Source organism: Phyllostomus discolor, chromosome 1, assembly GCF_004126475.2.
Source record: "Phyllostomus discolor isolate MPI-MPIP mPhyDis1 chromosome 1, mPhyDis1.pri.v3, whole genome shotgun sequence".
Classification (NCBI taxonomy): Eukaryota; Metazoa; Chordata; class Mammalia; order Chiroptera; family Phyllostomidae; genus Phyllostomus; species Phyllostomus discolor.
In genome coordinates this window covers 188,703,457-188,730,613 of record NC_040903.2, presented here as the reverse complement: position 1 = coordinate 188,730,613, position 27,157 = coordinate 188,703,457, and the positions used below count along the sequence as shown (strand labels likewise).

Here is a 27,157-nt window from a genome sequence, read left to right as displayed (position 1 = left end):
TGCTCTTTACACTATGTCACTGAGTCTATTCAGGTCTACACAGTATACTAAATTGTAAAGATTCTTCATTTTAATGTTTACTTTTAAGAGTCTCTGGGGAATAATGTATAAAACTGGAAATATTTTTAAAGGTACAATAACTTTGTGGATAATCACAGTGATGGAAACATCTTGACTTCAAATCAGATAGTTGGCTAATAATAAATATCCTTCGTTTGAAAGAGTCCCACCTTGTATTTTGACATTAGTTCACCCCGGCTCTCTCTTTGGCCGAGTAACTGCTTGGCTGCTGTAATGTATGATTCAAGTTCCTTCAGAGATTCTTCCACCTTCAGCCTGACATCCAGGCCTGGTGAGACATCAGTTGAATTCTTCAATGCAGCAACTAACTTCACCATGTTGATCTGTGAAGACAGAAAATTCTCAACACTGGGCTCAATTTCCTAGAAAATGTGTAAGTTAATAAATATTTTCTTGATGTACCCACTCAGATTTCCCCCCTAGACATAGAGTATCTTCTTTATTATAGTGTTATTTTCTAATATGCTTTAAATTATACAGAAATAAAATATAATACCAAAGTAATATTTCACAAAACATTTCCAAACCACAGGGCCATCCTCCCCTTCCTTATCCTCCCACTGACCTCTTGGTTTTACAGACTAAATTCACTGAACAGGAAATATTAAAAAGAAACCTGGACTTTCTCTTTAGCTTCTTGGATCTTTGCCTGAAGCCCAGCTGTGAGAACATGTTCAAGGGACTCCGGGCCTGAAATACTGTGCACATCCATTTGTGCGGTTTCTTCCACTCTGGACACGAGTTCTTCATACATAGAACCCTTGGCAATCAGATGCTATTAAAACAAATTAAAGTGAGCTCACGATAAAAATTCCGATTACATGTTAAACATTAACCTTAACAATCTTATCAGAAACCATAAAAAGTTAACTATTAATCAAAAATGAGGCAAATTTATATGCTATAAAGTGTTATTTTAAATTTGCACTCTGAAATTTTATATTTATACAGTCATTTCTGGGCAACATAGTCTTTTACAGACTCTTTACTAAGCACTTCAATAAAATAAAGACTAGAAGTAATACAACGCTGAGAGAGAAAATAAGTTGAGAGAAGAAGAATAATTAAAATTAAGTTGCTCTAAGTCAAATCAATCGCAAGGGAAGCCAATAAATGTTACTGGAGAAAATGACTATTGGGAAATAATCTTTTTAGAACCATGCTTTATACAACATACCAAAAACAAATTTCAGCTGTATCAGAAAGTTATACATAAAATATGAAACTACAAGAAAAACTGCAGAATCAAGAAAGAGTTCGTTATTTATATACCCTTACATACATTTTTCTATGGATGCCAAAGAATAAAGTATAAAAATCAACCATTTTAAAAAGTACTAGAAGGATCACATCCCTTGCACTATTCAGGAACTTGCATTTCTTACTATTAATATGTCTTAACCCAGTAAAGATCTACTTAATTCCTTCTTGACAGAATTATATTCTAGCATGTTTATATTTTCACTGTTATTTTTTGAAAATTTTTTTAAATATTGAATTTCTCATTTCTCACTAATCTTTTACTAAAATAAATTCCAGATATAGCAAATAAATAAATATAAAAATAAAACTGGAAAAGCACTGGCAGATGGCACAGGTAAGCTTATATAATATTTTTGAAGCAATAAAATGTATCATTCTTATAAACAATGAAAATACAAAATGCTATATATACACCATTTCAGAAATGTAGGTTTAAAACAATTTATGTGTTCCTTTCTTCCAGGAACTTTCCTTCTTGGATTTTCCTTAAAAAATCTATGACATGCTTCATAGATTTTTGTAACTGAGCTTGAAACTCAGTAAAAACCACAATCGTAACTTCATTCTTAGGAGACTAATGTTAAAACATAATCTTGCCCATTATTTTTCAATGAGTTGACTGACCAAGAATAAAGATAGAATGAAGTTCTAACATCAGTCACCCTCCCCGCATCAAATAAAGAAGGGACGGTGGCTTAATCAGTGGATGAGCTCTCAAAGCACAGACGGTATAATCTCTTATATTCACAGTGCACTGAGCTATATGAGACTGAACGCACTTATCTTCCCATTGCCCCTTATACAAGAAAATATTTTAATCTTCACTATGTAGCTGAAAAAATTAATTCAGACTCATAAGGCATTATTAAAGTTCTTTCAATTTATTGTCTTTCTTCAAGCAAAATCACAGCAAGTGATTCAGGAATGAGAATCCATACTATAAAAAAAAACCTCCCAACAAAGAATATTCAACAGTAGTCATATTACTCTCCACTCTAAAACTTTTCATTTATCTCAGTACATCAGTCTACAACCATGAAAGCTGTCCTTGTCATACTTGCACAGTCATACCCGCAAAGATTCTGCCATGGAAGTGTCCACATCATCTCGATGTCCCAAAAGATCCAGAAGAGATTTGGTTTCTGTCTCCCAGATTTCCACCTCTCCAAGGAGTGTTCCAACCTCTCCGGCCACTTGTAGTTGCCCTGTGGATTCTTCATTTTCCTTTTCATGCTTTTCTCCGCCCTACAACATTCAAAATTATCACTAAGAAAATGGCAATGTTTACATTATAAAATAATTTTCAACTTTAAAAAGTTCTCTCTTGTCCAGGCTGGTATGGCTCAGTTGGTTGGACATTGTTCTGCAAAGCGAACAAAGGTTGCTGGTTTGTCAGGGAACCCGCCTGGGTCACAGGTTTGGTGCCCTATTGGGGCACATTCGAAGAGGCAACCCATGATGTTTCTCTCTTTCTCCCTCCCTTCCCCTCTCTCTAAATAAATAAGTAGATAATCTTTTAAGTTATCTCTCTTTTCCCTAAAGAGTGCTAATTCAACGTATCCTAACGACTTAAAATTTACTTTTTAAACAATAATAACAACATTCTATGATAGTACATATCACTTTAAATATTAAAAGGTTTATTCATATATTCTTTTTTAATTTTTATTTATTCATTTTAAAGAGAGGAAGGGGTGGGCAAGGAGAGACTAGAGAGAGACGAGGGAGGGAGGGAGGAAGGGCAAAAGGGAGACAGGGAATGGGTGAGAGAGGGGGAGAGAAACACAGCCCTGTTATTCCTCTTATTTACACATTCATTGGTTGATTCTGGGATGTGCCCTGACCAGAGATCCAACCTGCTACCTTCAAGTATCAGCATGACACTGTAACAAACTGAGCAACCTGGCCAGGGCCACATAAAGTTTCTTTTTTCTTTTTTTTTTTAAGATTTTATTTATTTATTTTTAGAGAGGGAAGGGAGGGAGAAAGAGAGAGAGAGAGAAACATCAATGTGCAGTTGCTGGGGGCCAGGGCCTGCAACCCAGGCATGTGCCCTGACTGGGAATTGAACCTGCGATGCTTTGGTTCACAGCCCACGCTCAATCCACTGAGCTATGCCAGCCAGGAAATTTTCTTAATAATAATGTCATTCCTATCAGCTATTTCCTGTTATCTCCATTTTATACATAAGAAGATAAAATCTTTAAAAATTAGGGTATCGATTCCATAAGCACACTTCTAAACCTCATATACAATCTAATTAAATATAGCTATTTGCAACAGTAGTTGTAAAACATCCTTAAAAAGAGACAGAATCAAATTTCAACAAAATTAAGCCTTTTCCCATGAATAATCTCTCAATACCATACAGATAGATACGTTTCAGCTTTACCTGACAGACACATTCTTAAAGTTGTTTTTTACCAGCTCATATTTTAAGTGAAGGAATATACTATTCCATATTCTTTTATTCCATAAGCATATTGCACAAACTCAGACCTTTCCAGATTTTCTCTAATTAGCTCTTATAATCAGTTTATCACAGCCACTGGCCAAAGCCAGTTAAATATTACATTCTTTAGTAAAACTGTGTAAGTTTTTATTCTGAAGAAGGCTCATTTCCAAAACCATAGGTATGATTCCTATGTATGATTTTTATTTTTACTTTTTCCCCATATTCTTATCTATAATCTATAATCATCCTGTAGCCCTGGCTAGTGTTGCTCAGCCAGTTGGAGCATCATCTGGTAATAAAGCAGAAGGTCACAGGTTTGATCCCAGTCAGGGCACATGCCTGGGTTGCAGGCTCGGTCCCCAGTTGGGGCACACTTGAGAGGCAACCAATTGATGTTTCTCTCTCACATCTATGTTTCCCTCCCTGTCTCTCTGCTCCCCCTTCCCCTTCCTCTAAAATCAATTAGCATGCCCTCGGGTGTGAATTTAAAAAATAGTATTAAAAAATAAATAAAAAATAAACATATCCTTTAAATTACCCAACAAAGCAAGAAATAAAGATCCCATTTTCCCTCACTTTATGGAAAGGAAACAAGACCCAGGCCAGGGACTAGCCCAAAGCTCATTAATGTCTAAGCACGATCAGAAGTAATCTGAAGAAAACGGCAGCTCCCCTCCACAGCTGGGAAGTCACAGCTGCTGCGCTTGTCTGGGAGACTCCTCCTCCACCAGTGAGAGACGCAGGGCTCTAACACTGAAGACTATTCCGTGAAGGAACCAGATCAGCATTTTACAGGAAAATGATGATGTTTTACATATTATCTGATAATCACATTCACCACTGTTTCAGCAGTACGGCTTTTTCAAAAGAAAAAGAGCAAAGTTAAGTTATTTTTGTATAAAATGGAATAAAGTATGACTGTTTTACCTTTATATTCTGATTGTGGTTTTCAGAAAGTTTTAATGGCATATCTGTTGAAAAATCAACAGTTGGTTTTTCTTCTTTAGATGATGGAATATTTTCAGAATTGTCAAGAATGGGCTGATCCTGTTTTCTTACAAGTGGCAGTTTCATGTCCTATAAAAAGTCAAAGTCATGAAATTTAATGCTTATATTTTTGCTAAGATATTTTACCAACAATAAATGGACATAATGTATTCAGTATGTTTTAAAATATGAGCCTATCCTATAAAATGCCTCAGTCTCAAACTGTTAAGAATAAGCAAAAGAATAACTTAATTTAAATTCCAAAATTATTTAAGGTCTACTTTGATGAAGCTCTATAGCAAATATAAGGTCTACTTGTATGAAATAAACTTCAGTGAATGTTCTCAAGTAGCTTGAAATCTAGTGGGCAAAATACTTATTACTCTTTAATGGTAAAAGAATTTGAACTAGAAAGCTACATGTTGTATGTCTACACAAAAACGTGTACACGAATGTTCACAGCAACATTATGCACAATAGTAAAAAAGGAGGAAAGAAGCCGATTGTACTTCGACTGATCAATGAATAAATAAAATGTGGTGTATCCACACAATCAACTAATAAAAAGGAATGAAGAACTAATATATGCTACAACATGAATGAACCTTGAAAACATTACACTACGTAAAAAAAGCCGGAAACAAAAGAACAAATATTACATGATTCAATATATAAGATATCCAGAATAGGCAAGTCTACAGAGACATATTGTAGGTTAACGTTTGCCTAAGGCTGGGGAAGCAGGGAGAAAGTGGACAGTGACTGCTAATCGGTATAGAGTTTCTTTATGAGGTGATGAAAATGTTCTAAAATTGATCATGGTGAGGGCTGCACAGCTCTGAATATACAATAAAACACTTTAAGTGACTTAATTGTATGGAATGTGACTTTATATCTCAATGAAGTTACTAACAAAAAAAAAAACAAACAAACTTACAAGCTGAGTTTTTGTAACAAACTTTCTCCATCTTTTATTCAGCCTTCTGAGTTCTTTAGAAACAGACGATCCAAATTCATCATTGCTGACTTCAATTAAGAAATTTCCTACTTCATTTAAAGCAGTATGTTCGAGATTCCATTGGGATAGTGTCTCAGAGGGAACCTACATGACATATAAGCAACATGATATTTTAACGACAAAATGTTTGTCTATTATCTATAAATAGATCTTTACCAAGGTTGACTGTAAGCACAAGTGAGGTTTCTGCAGAGATTCCAACCCTCCCTTCAGAGGAGTCTCCATCCCTGGGCACTAACTGGCAGGCACCAGCCATCTGTCATCACTCCTGCTCCCAGGTTTTTCAGAAGCATCTGGTCTTCTCCCTTTCAAAGTGGCTGATGAGCTGAGAGCAAAGGTTCTCAAACATTTTCAGTTCACAGCACCTTTAGTGTCTCAGTAATTTTTTCATGGATTCCCCAGGTCAGAAAAAATTATCTAAAAGCTCCAATTTTTAAGTAGGCAGGTCCAGACAACTTAGTAGTAATTTACATAGTGTCCAACAGACATGTCTTGTGGTGTCTCCCTCAAAATTTAAATTACCTTTAAATTAAAAAAAAATTTTTTTTAATTTAAAATGTCCTCTTTGGCAGCACAGAGCACCTTAGCACAGAGCTGGGGAACGGCAAGGCTTAACATGCTATTCTTCTCAGAGTTATATGAATTTTAATACAAAAACTTTAAAAACAGAACTGCTGAAAGCCAAAGATCTGCTTTTCCAGTCAATATAGGTGACAGGGGAAAGTACTATCTCACTAACCCCTCAAGTATTCTTTTTGTACTCATATACTTACACAAATTTTACTTTAACATTAACAGCCTATTTTCTGTTCAGTAGTTTTAGTTTCTACCTGGAAAACGTTTAGTTTGAGAGGCTATTTCCATTTGCAATGGAAGAAAACAAATGAAAGACATAAAAACTACTTCAAAGAGTAATCATAAAACAGATCATTACATGAATACAAAGTGAAAACAGCCCTGGCTGGTGTGGCTCAGTGGACTGAGCACCAGCCCATGAACCAAAGGGTTGCCAGTTCAATTCTCAGTCAGGGCAAATGCCTGGGTTGCAGGCCATGGCCCCAGTTGGGAGTGTGTGAGAGGCAATGACACGTTGAAGTTTCTCTCCCTCTCCTTCTCCCTCCGTTCTCCTTTGTCTAAGATAAATAAATAAAATCTTAAAAAAAGAGAGAAAATATAAAGAATAATTAATTGCACTAAAAGCTTTCCCACACCTCTCCATAGAGGTGTAAGGTATTTTGATTTTCCTCCTCTAGAAACCCAGAAAGGCTTTAGAATGCCAAAGTATTGAATAGAAAAATTAAACTTTTTAAAACATCAATTTATTTTAAATGTGTCTATATGCTATTCGGTACTTTAAGTCTTTCATTTCCATTCCAAGAAAATGCAGCAATGTATGTACTGTGTATATAAATTATATACAGCTATACTGTGTATATAAATTATACCTCAATTAAGCTCTGTGTGTGTGTGTGTGTGTGTGTGTGTGTAACACCTATAACGAAGAGAAAACTTCCTGTGGAAGTTACATTAGAAAGAAACTAAACTCTTTCCAAAGCTTGGAGAATTTTCCAACAGTCATGGTTACTCTTCCCTAGCATCTAATTTTGGAACTGAAAACGAGGGCCACAAGACAAAACAGTACAATTGAGCAGATGCCACTAGGCTGCAAATACCGCTTTGATTTGTTCCTTCTTCATCTCCTCAAAACAAGCCTTGAGGAAGCAAAGCTTTTCCATGTAAGTAGTCCAACATGCCACAACATTTTGCAGAGTTGACTTCGCATTATATATACTTTCCCTACACACAAAAATATCTTGTTTCACCATCATGTATTGTTCGTGAATATTCTGATATTCTCCACCTATAGTGTTAACAAAACAAGAAAGTAATCTTAGAAAACAGATTTTTATTAATAAAATATTGTTAAAATAGTTGCATATGAACAGTGGCAAAATGACTATGTATTCTGACATTAAAAGTTAATGTGAGAATTTTCCAAGAAAAATGCACACGTACAGTATTAAGGTACAAAGGAAGTAGAAGAGATAAAATGCTATTTTTAAGTGACCATTCCATCAAAAAGTAACTGTATAGCTTTACCTAAATTCTTATGAATTTCTTCACATTTTTGGAAGGAAGTTTCAAGTTGAGCTAGGAACTCTTTTTCTTCAATACATTTCTGGGGGGGGAAAACATATTGACAGTGTTTACTATTTAAAATGTGCCTAGAAGTCCAGATATAGACATATAAACCCTGATGAAACACTTAGGCACCAACATTTCTGTAGATTTTAATGGTACATATCTGGGCAGGAAAAGAAGGGCTCTCTGTGAGGAAAGGCAGTTATGGTCTAGGAGAAGAAAGTATGAGTATGAACATTAGAAAGGTAGGAAACCTGAAAAGTTGATCTCAGTGTAGTGATAGAATTGTGCAACGGTTTTCCTCTGGTGGGAAAAGGCATGTTAGGTATTCACAGCAATTTCAAAATCTTCTATCTGACATATTTATCAATACTGTATAATTTGTATCAGTTTCTATTACTTCATATATTTTTAATATTAAATTATTTTTATATTATTAAAATTATTATTAAAGTATACTAAAGCTATATTAAAGTATATTATAAATAGATAATATCTATCTTACAAAACCATTTGAGGAATTACCATTAACAAATTATCATGTATCCATAACAAATTATGCTATGGAAAAATAGAGTTAATTAACAACTGATATTTATTGTACCCTTAATATGTTCTGATCATATGATTATTTAAGTGGAAAAATAAATAATCAAAGAAAGAACATGGAATAAAAATATTCAAAGTCTAGTCTAATTTAGAATGATGCTTTCTATTCGGGAGTGTTTAAATCATAAATATAAATAAATCAGTCTTCATGTTTTTCAATTTTTGCAATGAAATGTGCAAATCTTGGATTTTTCTGTTTGCCAATCATTCCAAAAAGAAGGAAACAGCAAGTAGGATGATAAGGCCTAACTGTAGAAATGACATTCCTAGGATGCCTTAGTTTTAATTTACTAGTGAACACACATATTTACATCATTTACAACATGATAAATTTCAAGAGCTAAGCCCACTCCCTAAAAAAAAGCCTCAACACAAAATGTACTGTTTTTTCCCACCCTTACAACTGAAAAGCTAAGATTAAAATGTTTTAAGAAAAAACTTAAGTTTTGAATAAAACCATTCATCTGAGTGAGAAAAAACATTAAACAAGATGTCCAGTAAGTAAAAACAGAAATTTTTAATGAAAATAACATTGAAACTTTCTGTATTTCGTTAAATAGCCTGGTTAACTACATCTCCCCTGTTGTAGTAAATAATACCTTCTGTCTTACTTTCCCTGGATGTCTGTTATTTCACTACGTATAATTCTTTCCTCCAGACAACATTTAAGCTAATGGAAACTACCAAAACCACCCATCTGAAAACTGGAAAGGTAAAGGGAAATTGTGCTAGGGAAAATGCAAACAAACCCAGCACCCAGACGTGGGGAACAGTTTTCTGAGACATGAAACAAGCTTACATGCCAGTCTTCCAGCAGCAACTCCACGGAGTCTTTGCTCCCATATCTAATGTTCCAAACATTCAGTTTTGATTTCGCTTCATCTAGCAAACCGAGAACTGAGCACTTATAGTAATGAAATTCTAGAAGTGGAATGAATTTTTCCCCCGAAATATTGCTGATTCTGGAAAGTAGAGCAAGTTTTAGAATTTAAATTAACATTATGAGCCAAACATGAGATGCGTGGCATTAAAAAAAAATATTGGGACTCTAACTCTTTCTTTTAAACACATGGTATTCAGGTGTAACCTCAAACCTTTTTAAAACAAAGTAGAACAAACATTGTGGCTAGATATATAACGACTATTTCTAAGGTGAACACATCAAACAGAACATTTTCTGAAGAAATTATAACCCTATTGAAAAATCTCATAAAAAATATTAACCTCCAAAATACTTGACTAAATTTGAAAGCTTCTGTATAACTTAATGCAACTATAACGTCAACATTTAAATATGAAAATCAGCTTTCAGTATTAAGGCAAACACTCTCTTATTAGCATTCTAATAAGTTGCTCATAAATAATGAGAAAAGAAAGGATGATGTGGACAACCATCAATTCAATAATCTTTATATTTGCAATATTAGAGTTTATGAAGTGCTTCTGTGCACCTCCTCCTACAACACACACAGGGTGACCATCAATTATCCTGTATTTACAAAGGAGGAAACATGCTCAGATAGGCAGACCAACTTGGCCAACACCAAGATACGAAGCTCAGTTTCTGACTGTAAGTTGTGAACTTTTTCTACCACCACATCCTACTATCCAATAAAACCAGAAAGGATGTTAGCATGCTAATATGTTACTATTACATAAAACAGAAAGCCCTGGCTGGCGTAGCTCAGTGGATTGAGCGCAGGCTGGGAACCAAAGTGTCCCAGGTTCGATTCCCAGCCTGGGTACATTCCTGGGTTGCAGGCCATAACCTCCAGCAACCGCACATTGATGTTTCTCTCTCTCTCTCTCTCTCTCTCTCTCTCTCTCTCCCCCCCTCCCTTCCCTCCCTAAAAATAAATAAATAAAATAAAAAATAAAAAAAAGATTAAAATAAACAAACAAACAAACAAACAAACAAAACCCCAGAAAGGTACTGATAACAAGACTTAAAGCACACTTATTAGAAACTATCTGAAACTTTGGTTTCTAGTCCCAAAAGCACCAGTTAGTGCTCAGACATAAATGCAGTTGGAAAGTTACAAACCGTCTTTTCATTTCCTCTAATTTGTAAGGTGGTACCAATGGCAACTGTTTTTCATCTCTATTTTCAAATGCCAGGAGACTGTTTGAGTGACAGTCAGCTTGATCCATGAGACTCTGAAAAGAAATTTAACATGCTATGAACTAGATCTGCAGCCAAACCTTGTAATTTAGGGTTTAATTCATTTGTTCTGTGCATGTATTGCATCTTTTTAAGAAATCATAAGTGTTTTTTAACTAAGATTTTGTGAATAAATATTTTCATTTTAAGTGTTTTAATCAAAAACAGTTTCACAAAGAGGCAGACTGCAGTTTCTTTGGCAAAAGCATTGTTAAAATCTTTTGTTTTCAGATGTATTTTTCCATTCCTTCATGGGCTCAAATGCTATAAATCTCATATACCAAATTCTTCATGCCACCTTAGTGAGATCCAATCCTCGACATATTAAACCAGGCTCCCCCCCCCACCTTTTTGTCAGACTTTCAGTAGCTTTTGAACTCACTGGACTCTAATTTTATTGTTTCCAGCTTAACCTACCGCAGTGCTCATGAAGAATGTGAAGGGATCTTCCAGGTCCCATGTATCCCCAGGGGAATCATTCTAAACTACCCGAAAATACCCACTATACTTCTTTCCAGGCCTTGTGCCTTGTGCCAGGCCAAAGTCTTTCTCAAGAGCAGCCCTAACAAAGTACAGAATTCTCAATGCTTCTTTTTTCTTTTCCAACCTTGAACAAAGCCATTTTCTCTTGTGTTAGAGTCATGGCTTCACAGTAATCCTGGGAAGTTGGCAAGTCTTCATCTATAAGGCCCTCAACCTCCTGGAGCCACACTTCAGTTTGGTGGAGGGGAGACGGCAAGTCATGATTCAGCTTTGTTTTCCACTCATTAATCTGAAAAAAAAAAAAAAAAAGGAGGAGGGGAACATGATCTTTAGTAGATGGTCTCCTGGTTTATTTCCTCACACATATTATGTTTAATTCTTTAAAGTTTCTCTGATCCATTAGTCAAGAAAATCTTTATCAATGAGAAAACATCTTAGTTCTAAATATCATTTGGCTCCCTGGCTGGTGTGGTTCAGTGGATTGGGCACTGGCCTGCCAACCAAAGAGTCACCAGTTTGATTCCCAGTCAGGGCACATGCCTGGGTTGCAGGCCAGGTCCCCAGTTGGAAGTGTGTGGGAGGCAACTGCACATTGCGTTTCTTTCTCTCTCCCCCCTCCCCCTTTGCCTTCCCCTCTGTAAAAATAAAAAAATAAAATCTTTAATAAATAGATAAATAAAATTTGGCAACCTGCTGATAGAGAAGACGATTTGTTTAAAAGCTGTAAGAAAAGAGGGCACAAGGATAAACACCAATGTTTTGATAAATCTATAACCAATTAGGAGAGGGAAATTAGAAAGATTTAAGGCACTCCTCAAGACAGAGGTAGATGGCTGTATTAAATGACCAGAGATTCCAATGTTGATTGTCCTTGTGTTCTCTGACATTACAGCTACAGCTCTCAAACAGATTCACAGATTATTTTCCTCACCTGCCCTCATCATATATGCACATTAGATATCCCTACATATCTCCCAAATATCTGTCCTTCACTGAAACCCCGACAATGCAGACAGCCGTCCCATCTCTCCCTACAGGCATCCAAGTCACATGAATGCCATCTACATATTTCCTCAAACCCTGACTGCCCTTCCAGGTCTCACTCTTGCTGCCCCTTCTACCTGGATTTCCACCCCTCCCACTAAACACTGTCAAAACTCCCTCCCTTGCACACTCACACATTCACTCATTGGTTCATTCATTCATTGAGCAAAGTTATAAACAATCTATTGTGCTGAACACTTGGGATAAAGATATAGAAGCCTTCTGAAGTGGACAGGGGACACGTGGTGAAGGCATACCACAGAACACCTGCATCACCTGGATGCAAATTAGGTTTACAAACAGGGCAACATGGAGGCACCCTAAATATATGTGTTTAAAAATGAAAGTAAGAAACAGAGTAAATATAACATCGATTTACACAGCTTATAAATGTGTGGATATATAACACTTAATTTGCAAGAACATAAAATAAAAAGATAAACATTAAGCACAGCACAGTGATGACCTAAGGAGAAAGGGGAAAGAAAGGAAGGTAGGAATATAAAAGGAAATAAACACACAATTAAACAAATAACTAAAAATAAGAGTTGGGCTGGGCACAGACCCATGTACCATAAAGGGGAGAGTATATTTAATGCAATCTTTTACATCTGAGGATCAACTATATAAATAAAATGTACGGTCCTGGCTGGTGGCTCAGTTGGTTGGAGCATCGTCCCATGCAACAAAGGGCTATGGGTTCGAATCCCAGGCAGGCATATACTTGGGTTGCAGGTTCAATCCCCAGCTGGGGAGCATATGGGAGGCAGCTGATAGATGTTACACCCATCGCCTGACATATTTTTTTTTTTTCAGTGAGAACACTTAAGTTCTAGTCTCTTAGCAAATTTCAATCTTTTAATACAGTGTTATCAACTACAGTCACCATGTTTTATGTTAGACCCTCAAAACTTACTCATCTTTTAGCTGAAAGTTTATACCCTTTACCAACCTCTCCCTGAAATAGTTCCCCCTCCCTCCAGTCTCCAGCAATCACTTTTCTACCCTGTTTCAGAGTTTGACATTTATTTTAAGATTCTACATATAAATAATACCATGTAGCACTTTGGCTTTAATTGTCTTGCAAGTTTATTTTCTCAAAAGGCATATGGCAAAAGACCACTCTATAACCTTAAATCATTAACGATATACTACTAAGCCTCATTAGAAAAACAATCAAGTTTTCATTATTACAAGTTTTTAATATAAACAAGTTACATGCACTTTAATCATATCTGAATTATTTGTGCAATTGCCAAAAAATAAAAAACTACAAAATTGGTAAGTGACTGATTGAGGTAAGGGCAGGCTATGAATAGTATCTCTAATTCAACTGTTACTCTTTCCACAACTAAAAGAAAGCTGCATGTATTTGGAATGTAACCACAGATGTGCTTTCTGCCTCACAACTGTCCTGACTGTCCTCTCCGGAGCAGTCAGAAGAGGAAAGATAAAAGGCACTGTTTATCTTTCAACCCTCTCCTTTCTCACTTAACATAGAGAACATGGTCCCACGCTTCCTTTCTCACTGTTGGAAATTACTTCTGAATTTGGCTGAAAATTTAAGTAAGATCTTGTCAGGTCAAAATAACATAATGTAGCTATTATTTACAGCAGGCTTAAAATGAAACCATTTACTAGAATGCTTTCAGATATCTGTGTTCTCAAACAATTGCACCAGAAACTACCTAGATGGTATTTTCTTTGCTATATCCGACAACTTTAAAATTAATATTCTTTATTTCCCCACACCAAGAAAATGAGCTGCATTCTACCTAAGGAATGGATTTTCAAGTTACTATCAATTTGCAGCACTTATCTTGCAAAATTCTTTTCATCGTTTTTCTCATTATGTGAGGTAATTTTTCCAAATCATATTCCGAAAATCAGGCCAGGTCTCTGTGGCCTGGGACACCCTGAATTTCAGAGACAGTATCTCCTGCTCTCGTGCCATTTGTGGAGGACTCACAACAGAGAGCTCCTGTCCTTCACAGGGGCGCTGTCAAAGCTGCAATCAGAGAGCGCGGCCCCAGACAGAAGGACAGCCAATGACTCAGGATTTCTGGAGCTGCACCACTTCGCCAAAGTTAGATGCTCCAACAGGGCGGCTTTTTAAAGCCACTAGGATACTACTTAACACTTTTCAAAATGGTGTGAAAAATGTATTCTAAAGCAGGCTGTCGCTGCTGATGGCCAAGAGACTTGAGCAGGGATCGGCAAACTTTTCCAGGCCAAGAGAGCATATCTGACTTGCAGATCATGCAATCTGTGTTACAACTCTATGAATTCACTAAAAACCATTTAGTTATCCATTTAAAATCAGTGAGTTCTATGGTATGCAAACTGTACCACAATAAAGATGTCCCAAAAAATGAAGGTGAAATAAAAATATGTAAACATCAAAGAAATCTAAACTATAGGAGGTTTTTCAGGCTGGAGGAAAATAAGTTCAGATGGAAAAATTCTAATCTCTACAAAGAAATGAAAAACATAACAAATGGCAAATATCTGGATAAATATAGAAGGCTAATGTTTTCTCTTAATTTCTTTAATATGTGACTGTTTTGAGCAAAACTACATAACATGGGCCTGGGAACTTTAAAACACAATTGTAACATACATTTATTTATATATAAAGCAACTCTATCATAAAATGAGGGATAAATGAAACAATTTAATTGCAAATTTCTATGTTATTAGAAGTTATACAATAACTTAGAAGTTGTATAACTCTTAAGTAGACTAAAAATTTTAATGTATATTGTAATCCTACTAAAAATATGACAGAAAGACATAGAGCTAAAAAGCTAATAGATAAATTCAAATGGAATTCTAAAAATACTAACAATCTAAAATGAGGCAGAAAGAAAATAGATATAAAAAATGGGAATAAATAAAAAGAGTAAAATGGTAACCTAAATTTAGCTATGCCGATAATTACAATAATTATTGGCCAAGGAAGCACTGCAATGAAAAGGTAGAGATTGTCTAACATTTATGTAAGTCTTTAATTTCATCTTGTATTTATTCTTGTGTGTAGTGTAAGGTGGTGTAGTTTCATTTTTCTGCACATGTCTGTTCAATTTTCCCAACACCATTTATTGAATAAATTATCATTAGCCCGTTGTATGTGCTTGCTTCCCCTGTCAAATATTAGCTAACTATAAAGCTGTGGGTTTATTTCTGGGCTCTCTATCCTCGTCCATTGATCTCTGTGTCTGTTTTTACACCAGTACCATGCTGTTTTGACTACGGTGGCCTTATAGTTTCATATTAGGTACCATGATTCCTCCAACTTTTTTCTTCTTTCTCAGGATCACTTTTGCTATGCAGTACCTTTTGTGGTTCCATGTAAATTTTTTAAATATTTGTTCCAGTTCTGTGGTAGGAATTGAGTTGAATCTATAGATTGCTTTGGGTACTATGGGCGTTTTAATTATGTTAATTCTTCCTATCCATGAACACAGTATGTGCTTCCACATATTTGTGTCTTCTTCTATCTTTCTCTTCATTGCCTTATAATTTTCCAAGTGCAGGTCTTATACATCCGTGGTTAGGTTTATTCCTGGGTATTTTATTCTTTTTGACAACAACTGTGAATGAGATTTTTTTTCTTAATTTCCCTTTCTGTTAGTTTGTTATTAGCATAAAAAATGCAACTGATTTGGGGATATTAATTTTGTATATCACTTTGCTGAATTAATCAAAGTGAATTAATCACTTTCACTTTGTTGAATTAATTTATCAGTTCTAAAAAATCGAAGAAGAAAACATAGGCAGCAAAATCTTGGACATTGCTTATAACAATATTTTATCAGATATATCTACCCAGGCAAGGGAAACAAAAGAAAAAATAAACAAATGGGTCTACATCAAACTAAAAAGTTTTTGCACGGCAAAGGAAAACATCAACAAAATGAAAAGACAACCCACAGAATGAGCAAATATATTCACCAATACATCTGATAAGGGGTTAATATCCAAAATTTATAAAGAACTTACCAAACTCAACACCAAAAAAACCCACCCAATTAAAAAATGGGTGAAGAACCTGAATAGACACTTCTCCAAGGAGGACATACACTTGGCCAATAGACATATGAAAAGATACTCAGCATCACTAATCATCAGAGAGATGCAAATTAACACTACAATGAGATATCATCTTAATCCTGTCAAAATAGCTATCATCAATAAATCAACAAACAACAAGTACTGGCAAGGAGGCGGAGAAAGCAGAACCCTTTCGCACTGTAGGTAGGAATGCATATAGGTGCAACCACTATGGAAACTAATATGGAGATAGCTCAAAAAATTAAAAATAGAACTGCCTAGTGATCCCACTTCTGGGAACATATCTGAAGGAACCCAGAACACTAATTCAAAAGAACATAAGCACCCCTATGTTCATTGCAGCATTATTTACAGTCGCCAAGATATGGGATCAGATGAAGTGTCCATCAGTAGATGAGTGGATAAAACAACTGTGGGACATTTACACAATGGAATACTACTTGCCTGTAAAAAATAAAGCTTCGCCCTTTGCAACAGTAGGGATGGGCCTGGAGAACATTATGCTAAGTGAAATAAGCCAGTCAGAAAAAGACAAACACCATATAATTTCACTCATGTGTGGAATCTAACTAACAAACTAAACTAACAAGCAAAATAGAGACAGACTCATAGATAGAGAGCAGGATGACAGCTAATGGGGCTGGGGAAAATAGGGGGTGGAGGGATTGAGCAAAAAGGAAAAAGGATTCATGGACATTGACAAAAGTGTAGTGAATGCAGGGGGAGAACGACATAAGGGGACTAAATGGTAATGGAAAAAAACACAATAAAAAAATCTTCAAAATGAAAAAAAAGTAAAGAAATTGTCAGAGTGAATAGGAAGCAAGATCCAACTATATGTTGCCTGTAAGAAATGCATTTTTAAGATATTTTCAACTTACTTGAAAGTAAATGAAGAAAAATGTGTGCCATACAAACATCAGCATTAGAAGACTGAAATGACTGTATTGATATTAGATTAAGTAGACATCAAGAAAAACAACATGCCAGAGATATATGGGAATATTTCATAATGGTATCAAATCATCAGGAAGATATAACAATCATAAATGTACATACCTAATAACAAAGTATAAAATACATGAAGCAAAATTTAACAAAATTAAAGGATTCTACAATGAATATAAATGGACAAGATGTCAGTGAAGACAGAGATGATCTGAACACTATCACTGTCTTAATTGATATTTATGGAACACTATACTCAATAACTTGCAAAATGCATGCATGCTCTTTTCAACTGCAGATGATATGTGCACCAATAGACATCGTATCCTGGGCCATAACGCAAGTCTCAAAAAATTTAAAATGACTGAAATCACAAACACATGCACACATTCATCCTTATACATTCTCTCTGGGTTTATCCCGATCCGCTTAGAACATCTATTGATACTTGGTCCATGGCAGAGAGGAAGCTGCAGGTCAGTCAGAATATGGATAATCTACCGTGGCAAACCAAGAACTGATGGCAAATATAAAAACTTTGCATAAGCATGCAATTTTTTCTAAGATAGTATAAATTCCTATTTAAATATCAACTACTACCAAATGAGACCATGGAAAGATTATAACAGCATTCTCCCAACTTTCTGCTGAAGCATCTACTCTGTTTTTAACAGAATATGGAATGCTGAAATTCCCTTCTAATGAACCAAGTTGCCCCATGAACATGATCTTCTACTCCACATAACACAGTCACCTGGTAGTGGAGGCCATCCCAGGCTTCTCTCAACTGCAACTGATCTCCATTCAGCTCATCCAGATTCCCCTTCATCGATAGGATGTCCAAAAAGGGCTTTTTTCCTTCACTGAATGACTCCAAAAAGGACAGCAGGCTCTATAATTAGAAGAATATTTTAAGGACTGAAATGTTTACATCAGTTTACAAAATGCAATCTGCAATTATAAGGTCCAGAGCTATAGTTTCTATTTAAATTTTTACTTAAAGATAAAATTTTCTCATTTCGGGATCCTGTCACTGATCCAGTTTCTTCAGTGAGCCCTGATAGTTCAGGTGCCATCGTAGTGACAAAGGTCACAGGCTGTGCCTCATGTCTGCACTGTTAGATTTCTACTGGAATGGACAGGCAGGGACACTCAGGTCCAGAGGACAAGCCATGATGCCACATGAAAAATATGAGTTTGTTTGCCCAAATACATGTTCAAAACAAAATACCAATGAATGAAAGTGAATGTTATATGACAACAGTCATCATGTATAAACGGTTTCTGAGGTGTATGTGATAAACTAAGCTTGAGTCAATTCTTCTCAAGTCATTTTGAGAAAACTTTGTCTCTGCCCTCAAAATTTTAATTAACTTTTCTTGATTCGTATTTGTGTGAAATACCAGTGTGTAAAAGTAGTCAATTCCATAAAACTTATCCTTTATTATTGGCGACATTTTAAAATAAATTTTATTAGCAAACTGAATTATTTCTGATAATTATAAACTTCATAAAGATGTTTAGTTTAGAAACCTGAATATGTGGTACATTACTAAATAGAAAGCATATGTGAGAGCAAGGTGCTTCAATGAATACTGCTGTCTTATCAGCCCAGAGCCAAGAAGAAAGAAGCAAAAGAACCCTATGCAGTTCAGATGAAAGGAAAATAAGAACATCTATCCCTTCTTCCCTGATGGTGCCAAGCAGAAAGGATGGTGTGGCCTGCAAATTACTCAATCCGCTGAATACTAGTGGTGGAGAGGCTGGATTCATCCAACTAACTTCCTCACTTGACAGATAGGGAAGTGGAGGCGAGGCCTCAAGGTGCTAGTGGCTGTGTATGGACAAGAGAGCATCTCCACCTTATTCAGGATGGAAAATTGGGGGACACAGAGTCACATGGGCAGGTGGTTCTAAGAAACAGGACTGCGGAACTTTCACCTGGGCTCCTGTTAGTCTCTTTCAAGATGGTACAGGGAATAACTGCTTACCCCGGAGAAGCATCAGGATGCAAAGAGAGCTCAGGTTTTAAAGTTAGACTCTATTCAAATCCCACCTCTGCCTTTCAGTAGCTAAGTAACCTGACATAAATCATCACTTAGTCCCTCTAAATCACGTTTTCTACTTCTGTAAAACTGGAAAAATAATACCATATTCAGGAAGATGTAAAACGTAAAATGCTGGTCACTAAGGTGCCCAGTGCTTTGCAAATGTTCAAAGGTGGTGATTCGTTGGTTGAGGCCCTGTTCTGTAAGGCTGGAATTGGCCCCATTCCCAATTTCCTGATTTTTATTTCATTCAATATTCATTCTATAAAGCATGTTCTGCTCTAGACCAGGGATTGGAAAAGTTTTACTGTAAAAGCAAAATAGTAAAATCTTGAGCTTTGTAGACAGATGGTCTAGGTAGCAACCATTCACCTCTGCTTTGTAGTGTAAAAGCAGCCACAGACAGTACTTTAACCGGCATGACAATATTCCAATAACACCGTATTTACAAAATCAGGTGGTGGGGCCCACAGACTACAGTTTGCCAGTCTTCACTCTAACTCATTGCTATCCAACGTTCTCTTAGACACAGCAGCATGAACACCACCTGGGAGCTGGTCAGAAATGCAGAATCTCAGGCCCCACCCCAGAACTACTGAATTTGAATCTGAATTTTAACAAGATCCTCCAGGTGATTCATATGCACATTAAAATTTGGAAGTCTTAGAATTCAGCCTTAAAACTTGTTAACTTAGTATTTAAATAATTCACTCTGAAAAGTTTTTTTCTATAAACAAACTAAAAAATCCTGCTTTTCTGAAAGAGTAAACTACAAATAAAGTGCCATTTAAAGTCATACTTGGCATTAATAATAGCCATACCTCCTGAAGAGAATTAAATAAGTTAATATATTTTAAAAAAATAAGAGTCGCACTTACTTCATACTTTTTACAGTAGGTCGCATTTTCTGAATCCTTTAGCATCTTCTGTAGACTCTTCTCTTGGAGTGCAACCCAGACCATAGCATCTTTCATCTCTCCCTGAAATTCACACACACACACATTTAAACCTCTATCCTAAATAGACTTGGTGATTTTCTTTAAGAATAAAATTAACAACTTCAAATATAAGTGAAATAATGCAATCATTACACACCAGTGACTCACTGTGCCAAAGAGGAATTCTGCTTGTTAACATAACACCTTAAATGTTAAAACAAATTGAAACTAGCATCTGAAGATAATATGCTTAAAAAAAAAAAAAAAGGACAAGCAAGCCCCCATTGGTGCTGGGTGGGAGGGAGGAGGGGGAAGCCTCTTATTCATTTCCATTATTCTTCAGTTTTAGAGAACATTATTCTAAGTTACTTGTTTATAGTAGGCATTTCAGAATACTGCTGTCCAACTGAGGGGAACCAAAGTTTTGCCAACCCAAATGTTAAGTTGGTTATTAAGAAACAAGACTCAGAACCTTTGCCTAAGGAATTCAGAGAGAAAAAAACATGCTGACAGGAAGGAAGCATCACTTTAGTATCTAATATAAAGTAAATGTGGCAGACAGAAAAATCTAGCAGAGCCAGTTTGTTAGACTCCTCTCTGTATCCCATTGTTTCTGGGTGGCCCTGCAGGAAATTGTTTACCACATATTTGTTCCTTCACATCTACCCATAAATGGCCTTGCCAGCCTTCCCTTTAAAAATCCCAGACCTCTGCCTCCCTCTCCTTTGTCCAGAATGGGAAGTAAACTTCAACTACCCAATGTGGCTTTGAGTCTCATAGTCTGATGGCACCCCCACATGTGTATTGATTACTGTGTATCAGTAATCAATTTAGACCATTTTCTCTGTCTCATGTTATTTGAGTATTAGCCCAGCCAGGGAATTCAGAAGGTGAGAGAAAGTATTTTTTGTGGCTCCACATAATAGATCTAAATACGGGTTAATTCAAGAGATGCCCACCTCCAGCAAACACAATGACATCAAAAATGCCTTGGATGTTTTAAAGATCCTAAAACAACACTACTAACAGCTTTGGTTGTACTATCCTACGGAAGTAAGAAACAATTGTTTTTCCTTAGATTCTTGCTTAGGTGATTAACTTGTCTAATTTTACTGTAAGAAGGATAAGACAAAAGAAGTTCTCTCTTATTTCCATTTTCTTTGAACTTTCATTTGCGTTGCTTTTTCTTTCCTAGTAAGAGCGTTTTCTGTATATTTTTCGCATCTGATTTCATGAATGGTTGAATTTTTAATTCTATTTTTTAATATGAAAATTAATTAGAAATGGGTAGCTTCTCAGCAGGTCAAAGTGAACTGAATAATAAGCCCAAGTCTCACTTCCAGAGCCAGCAACAAGCCGGCTTGGTGCCTCAACAAAACAGAGGCCTAAATTTGTAAAATAAAATGAAGTAATATGACTAAATATGTAAAATAAATTAAGTAAACATGTCTGAGAAAGTAGTTTAATCATAAAATAATATTCTAAAACATTTACTAAACTCACAGCACTGATTTATCTTCATAGATGCAGAATAAGTGTATACTTTCAGCTCAGTGATTTTTATGAAATGTCTACCCACAACACTTTGTATAAAAAGTCAAAGGAAACAACTGAATAATCAAGTTGTAGTCTGATGGTAATTCAAGAGTGTCTCAACAAACAAGGATTAAGAGTAGAATGCACTGCTTCCATTTACATGAATTATATGATTCCATTTATATGAAAATAAAAAACAGGTAAAATAAAAATGGAGTAAAATTAGATTGTGGTGATTACCACACAACATTGTAAATACACTAAAAATCATTGAATTGTAAATTTTACATGGTTTCATTTTATGGTATGTAAATTGTACCTCAATAAAGCTGTTAAAATTACAAAAGACAAAAAATTTGATAACACTAGATTTTTTAAAAACCTGCTTAGTTTGTCCTATGTTGCCTATCTAACACTGTTTTAGGTAATTCAGCTAAGTTTAATGAATTAGCACTTTTAACTTAAAAACAAAAAAGTACAAGCAGGAGCATTTGAGATCTTATTCTATAACATATACCATCAGTTTGGCTCAAATAAACTCTTATAAAAATTTTTAAAAACCCTGACCAGTATGCCTCAGTTGGTTCAGTCTTGTCCTGTAAACAGAAAGGTCGCAGGTTTGATTCCGGGTCAGGGCACATGTCTGGGTTGCAGATCTGGTTCCCAATTGTGTTATGTGAGAGAGGCAACAGATCAATGTTTCTCTCACACATCGATGTTTCTCTCCCCCCCTTCCCCTCTCTCTAAAAATAAATAAATAAATGAAATCTTTTTTAAAAAATACGTATATTAAAAAACTGTAAAGAAAAAAAACAACAGGTAAAACTAATCTGTGGTGAAAGAAGATGGAGTACCTGGTTGCCCGGGGTGGACACTGCAGACAGGAAAGAGGCACAAGTTGTAACAGAAATGTGTTACATCATGACTGGAGTATGGTTTATGTAGACATATGCATTTGTCAAAGTTCATAAAACTGTACATTTAAGTTCTGTATGCAAGTTTTACCTCGATCTTAAGATTAAACCACTAGTAGGGTACAACAAAAATGAGCTTGGTTTGGACTTATTGAGACACACCTGAGCTTCACCTGCAGTCCCAGGCGGATCCTTTGAATACCGTAGGAACTGCGCCACATAGGTCATGATTGACTTTTCATCAGGATTGACAACATCCACATCTGCAAGATACATTATCACTTTACTATAAATGTGATTTATTGTAATTAATAGTCAAGAACAAGCTGTGCATAAGACAGCCTTGAAATGAACCAAAGTAGTCAACCAGCCATGCAATCTCTGGTCACTCGCCCCTGCTCCAAGACAGCAGTGGCCAGGAGCCTAGACCTAGAGCCAAACAGAGCCCAGCTGAATCCTGGCAATAGGACATGCACAGTCTCAACATACACTGTGTATGTTGTATGTATGAAAGCACAAGTAGCCAGGGACGGTGGGAAGGAGGAAATAAAGCCTTCCTCTTTTCAGAGACACAGTGCAGAAACTCTCCCAGAGTGTAGAAATATAAAGCAACTGGAGTTCTTTCTGAACACACTGGTCTTAGCATGTACTCAGCAAAGCTTTTCCAAAAGTATATACTGTTTGAGAGACTTGTTCAAGGTGGCCACAAGGTTGTATTCGTTCATTCATGGAACACAGATATTCACTGAGAACCTTCTACGGGCCAAGTTTTGTGTTGTATTAGAAGTCCATGGTGAAATAAATTTGGAAAATGCCTAATTAAACAAAGGTTCTAAAAGTAGTATAAATTCCTTAAGTGTGGAACTTCTCCAGATATATAATAAACTAGGTAGATCACTAAATCACAAAGAAGGGATTGCAATATGTCACAGAAAAAAATAAACACATAATTTTGGGATGCCCCTTGGGATGTTCCCAAAACAACCAGTGAAGATTACTGAAAAGAAAATCTTCTGTATTAATTCACTTAAACTCAATTCAACAAATATTCACAGAGAGCCAACAAATGCAAGTCTTGAGAAGGGATTACTGTACAGCTTAGCCCTTGCAGTCAGGAGCCTTACCTTTCATCCCTTTCATCATTCATCAAGCAGGTGCTAGACACTTGAGTAGATGCTAGGTGCCTTAAGACATTTCCACTCAGGAAGATTACAGTTAGGAGAAAAACAAACAACAAATACAACATACTATGCGTGAACCCAATGACTACTCTAAGTCAGATGAAGGAGAAAGTGAATCTAATTTATATCCAAATAGTAAAATTCAAGGCAGTAAGCACATAAAGGTATTAATAAAAAGCTGGGGGTGGGGTTTCAGTAAAGGAAGGATCCCTAAGAGTTGAGTTACTCTATCTGTTAACTTTTTAAAAAGATGTAAATATCAAGAGATACATAAAATACTGACTTAGCTAGACATTCTTTTAAAAGCCTTCTCATTTTACATGAAGCTACGCATAATGATTAAATGCTTTTAGCAAAGTTGTGCCAAAAGATAATTCCCTAATTCAAATATTGGTATTTGGTTTGCAGAAATAATCATGATCCATTTCACATTTCTGATCTATTATTTAAACTATTTAAAATGAATTATTGGCAATCCTTCATAGAATGGAAATTTGCTTTTATCATATTAACTATTTCATTAGTTGCCTGGTTATTTTCACATACTAAAATAGACAAAATATTTTATACTAATAATGAAGATTTGGAGAATCAAAATACTTGATTTTGGGTGAACACACAATCCAATGTACAGATGATGTTTTTAGAATTGTACACTTGAAACCTATATAATTTTATTAATGTCACCCAAATAAATTTGATAAAAAAATTTAAATATGCAAGAAGCATTTTAAAAACAGTAATAAGAAATAGGGAATAAAACAAAGCATGGCAAAAATTAAGAAAAAAGTAGATAATGAAAAGACAAAAGAAAAGACCAAAAAAAAAGGAGGGGGAAAGAAGTAAAGAAAAAGCAAGGAGGTAGGAGAAAAAGTTAACATAAGAAGAATTAATAACAAGCAACACGGGGCCAGAGTAATGACAAATCTGATATACAGAAATACAGAATCACTGTGAACTTACAATCACCTAATTCAACTCATGAAAACAAATAGAGTCTAAAAATGCTAGGTACCTATAGCAATGAGCCCCTCTAGCACCCAGATCTTGGTTTCTAATACAATTCTCTAATAAAAGGAACCAGAGCTCACTGGAGAAATGGCCATCCCAGGACTGGGGTAGGAAATGTACAAGATGACCCTGGAGAAACTTATAGTGCGAAGAAGTGAGAAGGTACCCCAAAACAAACAAGTAAACGCCACAGTGAAGGAGGTGTGTCAAGGGAGTATAGGAGTCAACTGAAAGAGTTCCCAAATGGCCATAGCTTTGACCTTAAATTTTTTTTTTAATTTGAACAATAAAGTGGTATTGGATACAGCTAAAGTATAAAATATCCACGTGTCCATACTGATATAAATAAATGGTTGGATAAAGAAATGGAGAACAGACAACCCTCCTGTGCAGAAGAATTTCAAATAACTTAAGTAGACAACCTGCCCTTAAGGAAGGTGGGATCTCTCTCCTCACTGTGGGCGGTGCACAGACTCCCCCTGAATAGTACAGCGTGGAAAGAGAGGAAGCCAAGAGGACCTGAGGTTAACTAACTAGTAGAAATTCTTACTTCATGTCCATGGGTTGTACATGTAAGTTCTTTAGCTTCTCTATTTTCTATACCATTGTTAACCTCACCCTATTTAATTATGGTGAGGTTACCATAATTATGGTACCTACCAATTATGCTTCTTATTCCCTGCACCTTTTCCCCCATTCCCTTCCCACCCCCTTCCCGCTTATAACCCTCCACATGATCTCCATTTCTGTGTTTCTGTTCCTGTTCTAGCTGTTTGCTTAGTTCGTTTTTGTTTTTGTTTTGAGGTTCAGTTGTTGATAGCTGTGAGTTGGTTGTCATTTTACTGTTCATTGTTTTGATATTCTTTTTCTTAGATAAGTCCCTTTAACATTTCATAAAATAAGGGCTTGGTGATAATGAACTCCTTTAACTTGACCTTATCTCGGAAGCAGCTTATCTGCCCTCCCATTCTAAATGATAGCTTTGCTGGATGGAGTAATCTTAGATGTAGGTCCTTGCCTTCATGACTTGGAATACTTCTTTCCAGCCCCTTCTTGCCTGCAAGGTTTCCTTTGAGAAATCAGCTGATAGTCTAATGGGAACCCCTTTGTAGGTGACTGTCTCCTTTTCGCTGGCTGAATTTTTTAAAAGATTTTATTTATTTATTTTTACAGAGCAGAAGGGAGGGAGAGAGAAACATTAATATGTAAGAGAGAAACATAATGTGTGGCTGCCTCTCACACACTCCCAACTGGAGACCTGGCCTGCAACCCAGGCATGTGCCCTGACTGGGAATCAAACTGGTGACCCTTTGGTTTGCAGGCCAGCACTCAATCCACCGAGCCACACCAGCCAGGGCTTCTGTGGCTGCTTTTAAGATTCTTTTGTTATCTTTAATCTCGGGTAATGTAATTATGATGTGCCTTGATGTGTGTTTCCTTGGGTCCAACTTCTTTGGGACTCTCTGAGCTTCCTGGACTTCATGGAAGTCTATTTCATTTGCCAGAATAGGGAAATTCTCCATTACATTTTCAAATAAGTTTTCAATTTCTTGTTCTTCCTCTTCTCATTCTGGCACCCCTATGATTCAGATGTTGGAATGTTTAAAGTTGTCCTAGAGGTTCCTAAGCCTCTCCTCATCTTTTTGAATTCTTGTTTCTCTATTCTGTTCCAGATGAATGTGTATTTCTTCCTTCTGCTCCAAACTGTTGAGTCCTGGTTTCCTTCCCTTCACTACTGGTTCCCTGTACATTTCTCTTCCTTTCACTTTGTATGGCATTCACTTTTTCTTCTATTTTTTGATCATACTCAACCATTCCTGTAAGCATCCTGATTACCAGTGTTTTTGAACTCTGTATCTGATAGGTTAGCTATTTCTTTGTCGCATAGTTGTTTTTCAGGAGCTTTGATCTATTCTTTCATTTGGGTCATATTTCTTTGTCTTGGTGCACCTGTTACGTTGTAAGAGGTGGAGCCTTAGGTATTCGGCAGGGTGGGAAACCCATGTCTCTGTGTTGTGGCGCTGTATGTGGGGGAGGGGTCAGAGAAGGAACAGTGCCAATTGCCCAGCTCTTGGCCAGCTTTCAGTCACTTCCCCCATAACCCACAAGCAAATTGGGTCCTTCTGGTGCTGATTCCTGGGTATGTGGGGTTTGTGTACATTCTAGGACCCTGTGGGTCTCTCCAAAGAAGTCTCCTGTGAAGCTGGGAGTTTCTCCCACTGTCATAATGCCCATAGGTTTTTACAGGCAGAGGTTTTGAGGCT

General features: G+C 36.2%; 1 protein-coding gene across 8 annotated transcripts in view; it reads right to left on the bottom strand.

Moving 5' to 3' along the window:
* Positions 1 to 27,157, bottom strand: part of SYNE2 (spectrin repeat containing nuclear envelope protein 2) — a 293,026-nt gene that overhangs the window by 191,837 nt on the left and 74,032 nt on the right. For 7 of the 8 annotated variants that reach the window (XM_036010877.1, XM_036010883.1, XM_036010867.1 and 4 more), the window contains exons 9-21: positions 22,864 to 22,964; positions 20,192 to 20,293; positions 18,020 to 18,157; positions 11,324 to 11,488; positions 10,600 to 10,712; positions 9,355 to 9,517; positions 7,905 to 7,983; positions 7,478 to 7,665; positions 5,724 to 5,888; positions 4,727 to 4,876; positions 2,416 to 2,589; positions 698 to 856; positions 231 to 404 (exon numbers count right to left, since the gene is read on the bottom strand). In XM_036010877.1, the coding sequence (XP_035866770.1) occupies positions 231 to 404; positions 698 to 856; positions 2,416 to 2,589; positions 4,727 to 4,876; positions 5,724 to 5,888; positions 7,478 to 7,665; positions 7,905 to 7,983; positions 9,355 to 9,517; positions 10,600 to 10,712; positions 11,324 to 11,488; positions 18,020 to 18,157; positions 20,192 to 20,293; positions 22,864 to 22,964 (1,871 nt within the window). Of the gene's footprint in view, positions 1 to 230; positions 405 to 697; positions 857 to 2,415; positions 2,590 to 4,726; positions 4,877 to 5,723; positions 5,889 to 7,477; positions 7,666 to 7,904; positions 7,984 to 9,354; positions 9,518 to 10,599; positions 10,713 to 11,323; positions 11,489 to 18,019; positions 18,158 to 19,206; positions 19,270 to 20,191; positions 20,294 to 22,863; positions 22,965 to 27,157 lie in introns of those variants that run through there. The other variant, XM_036010898.1, reaches the window with a different exon arrangement.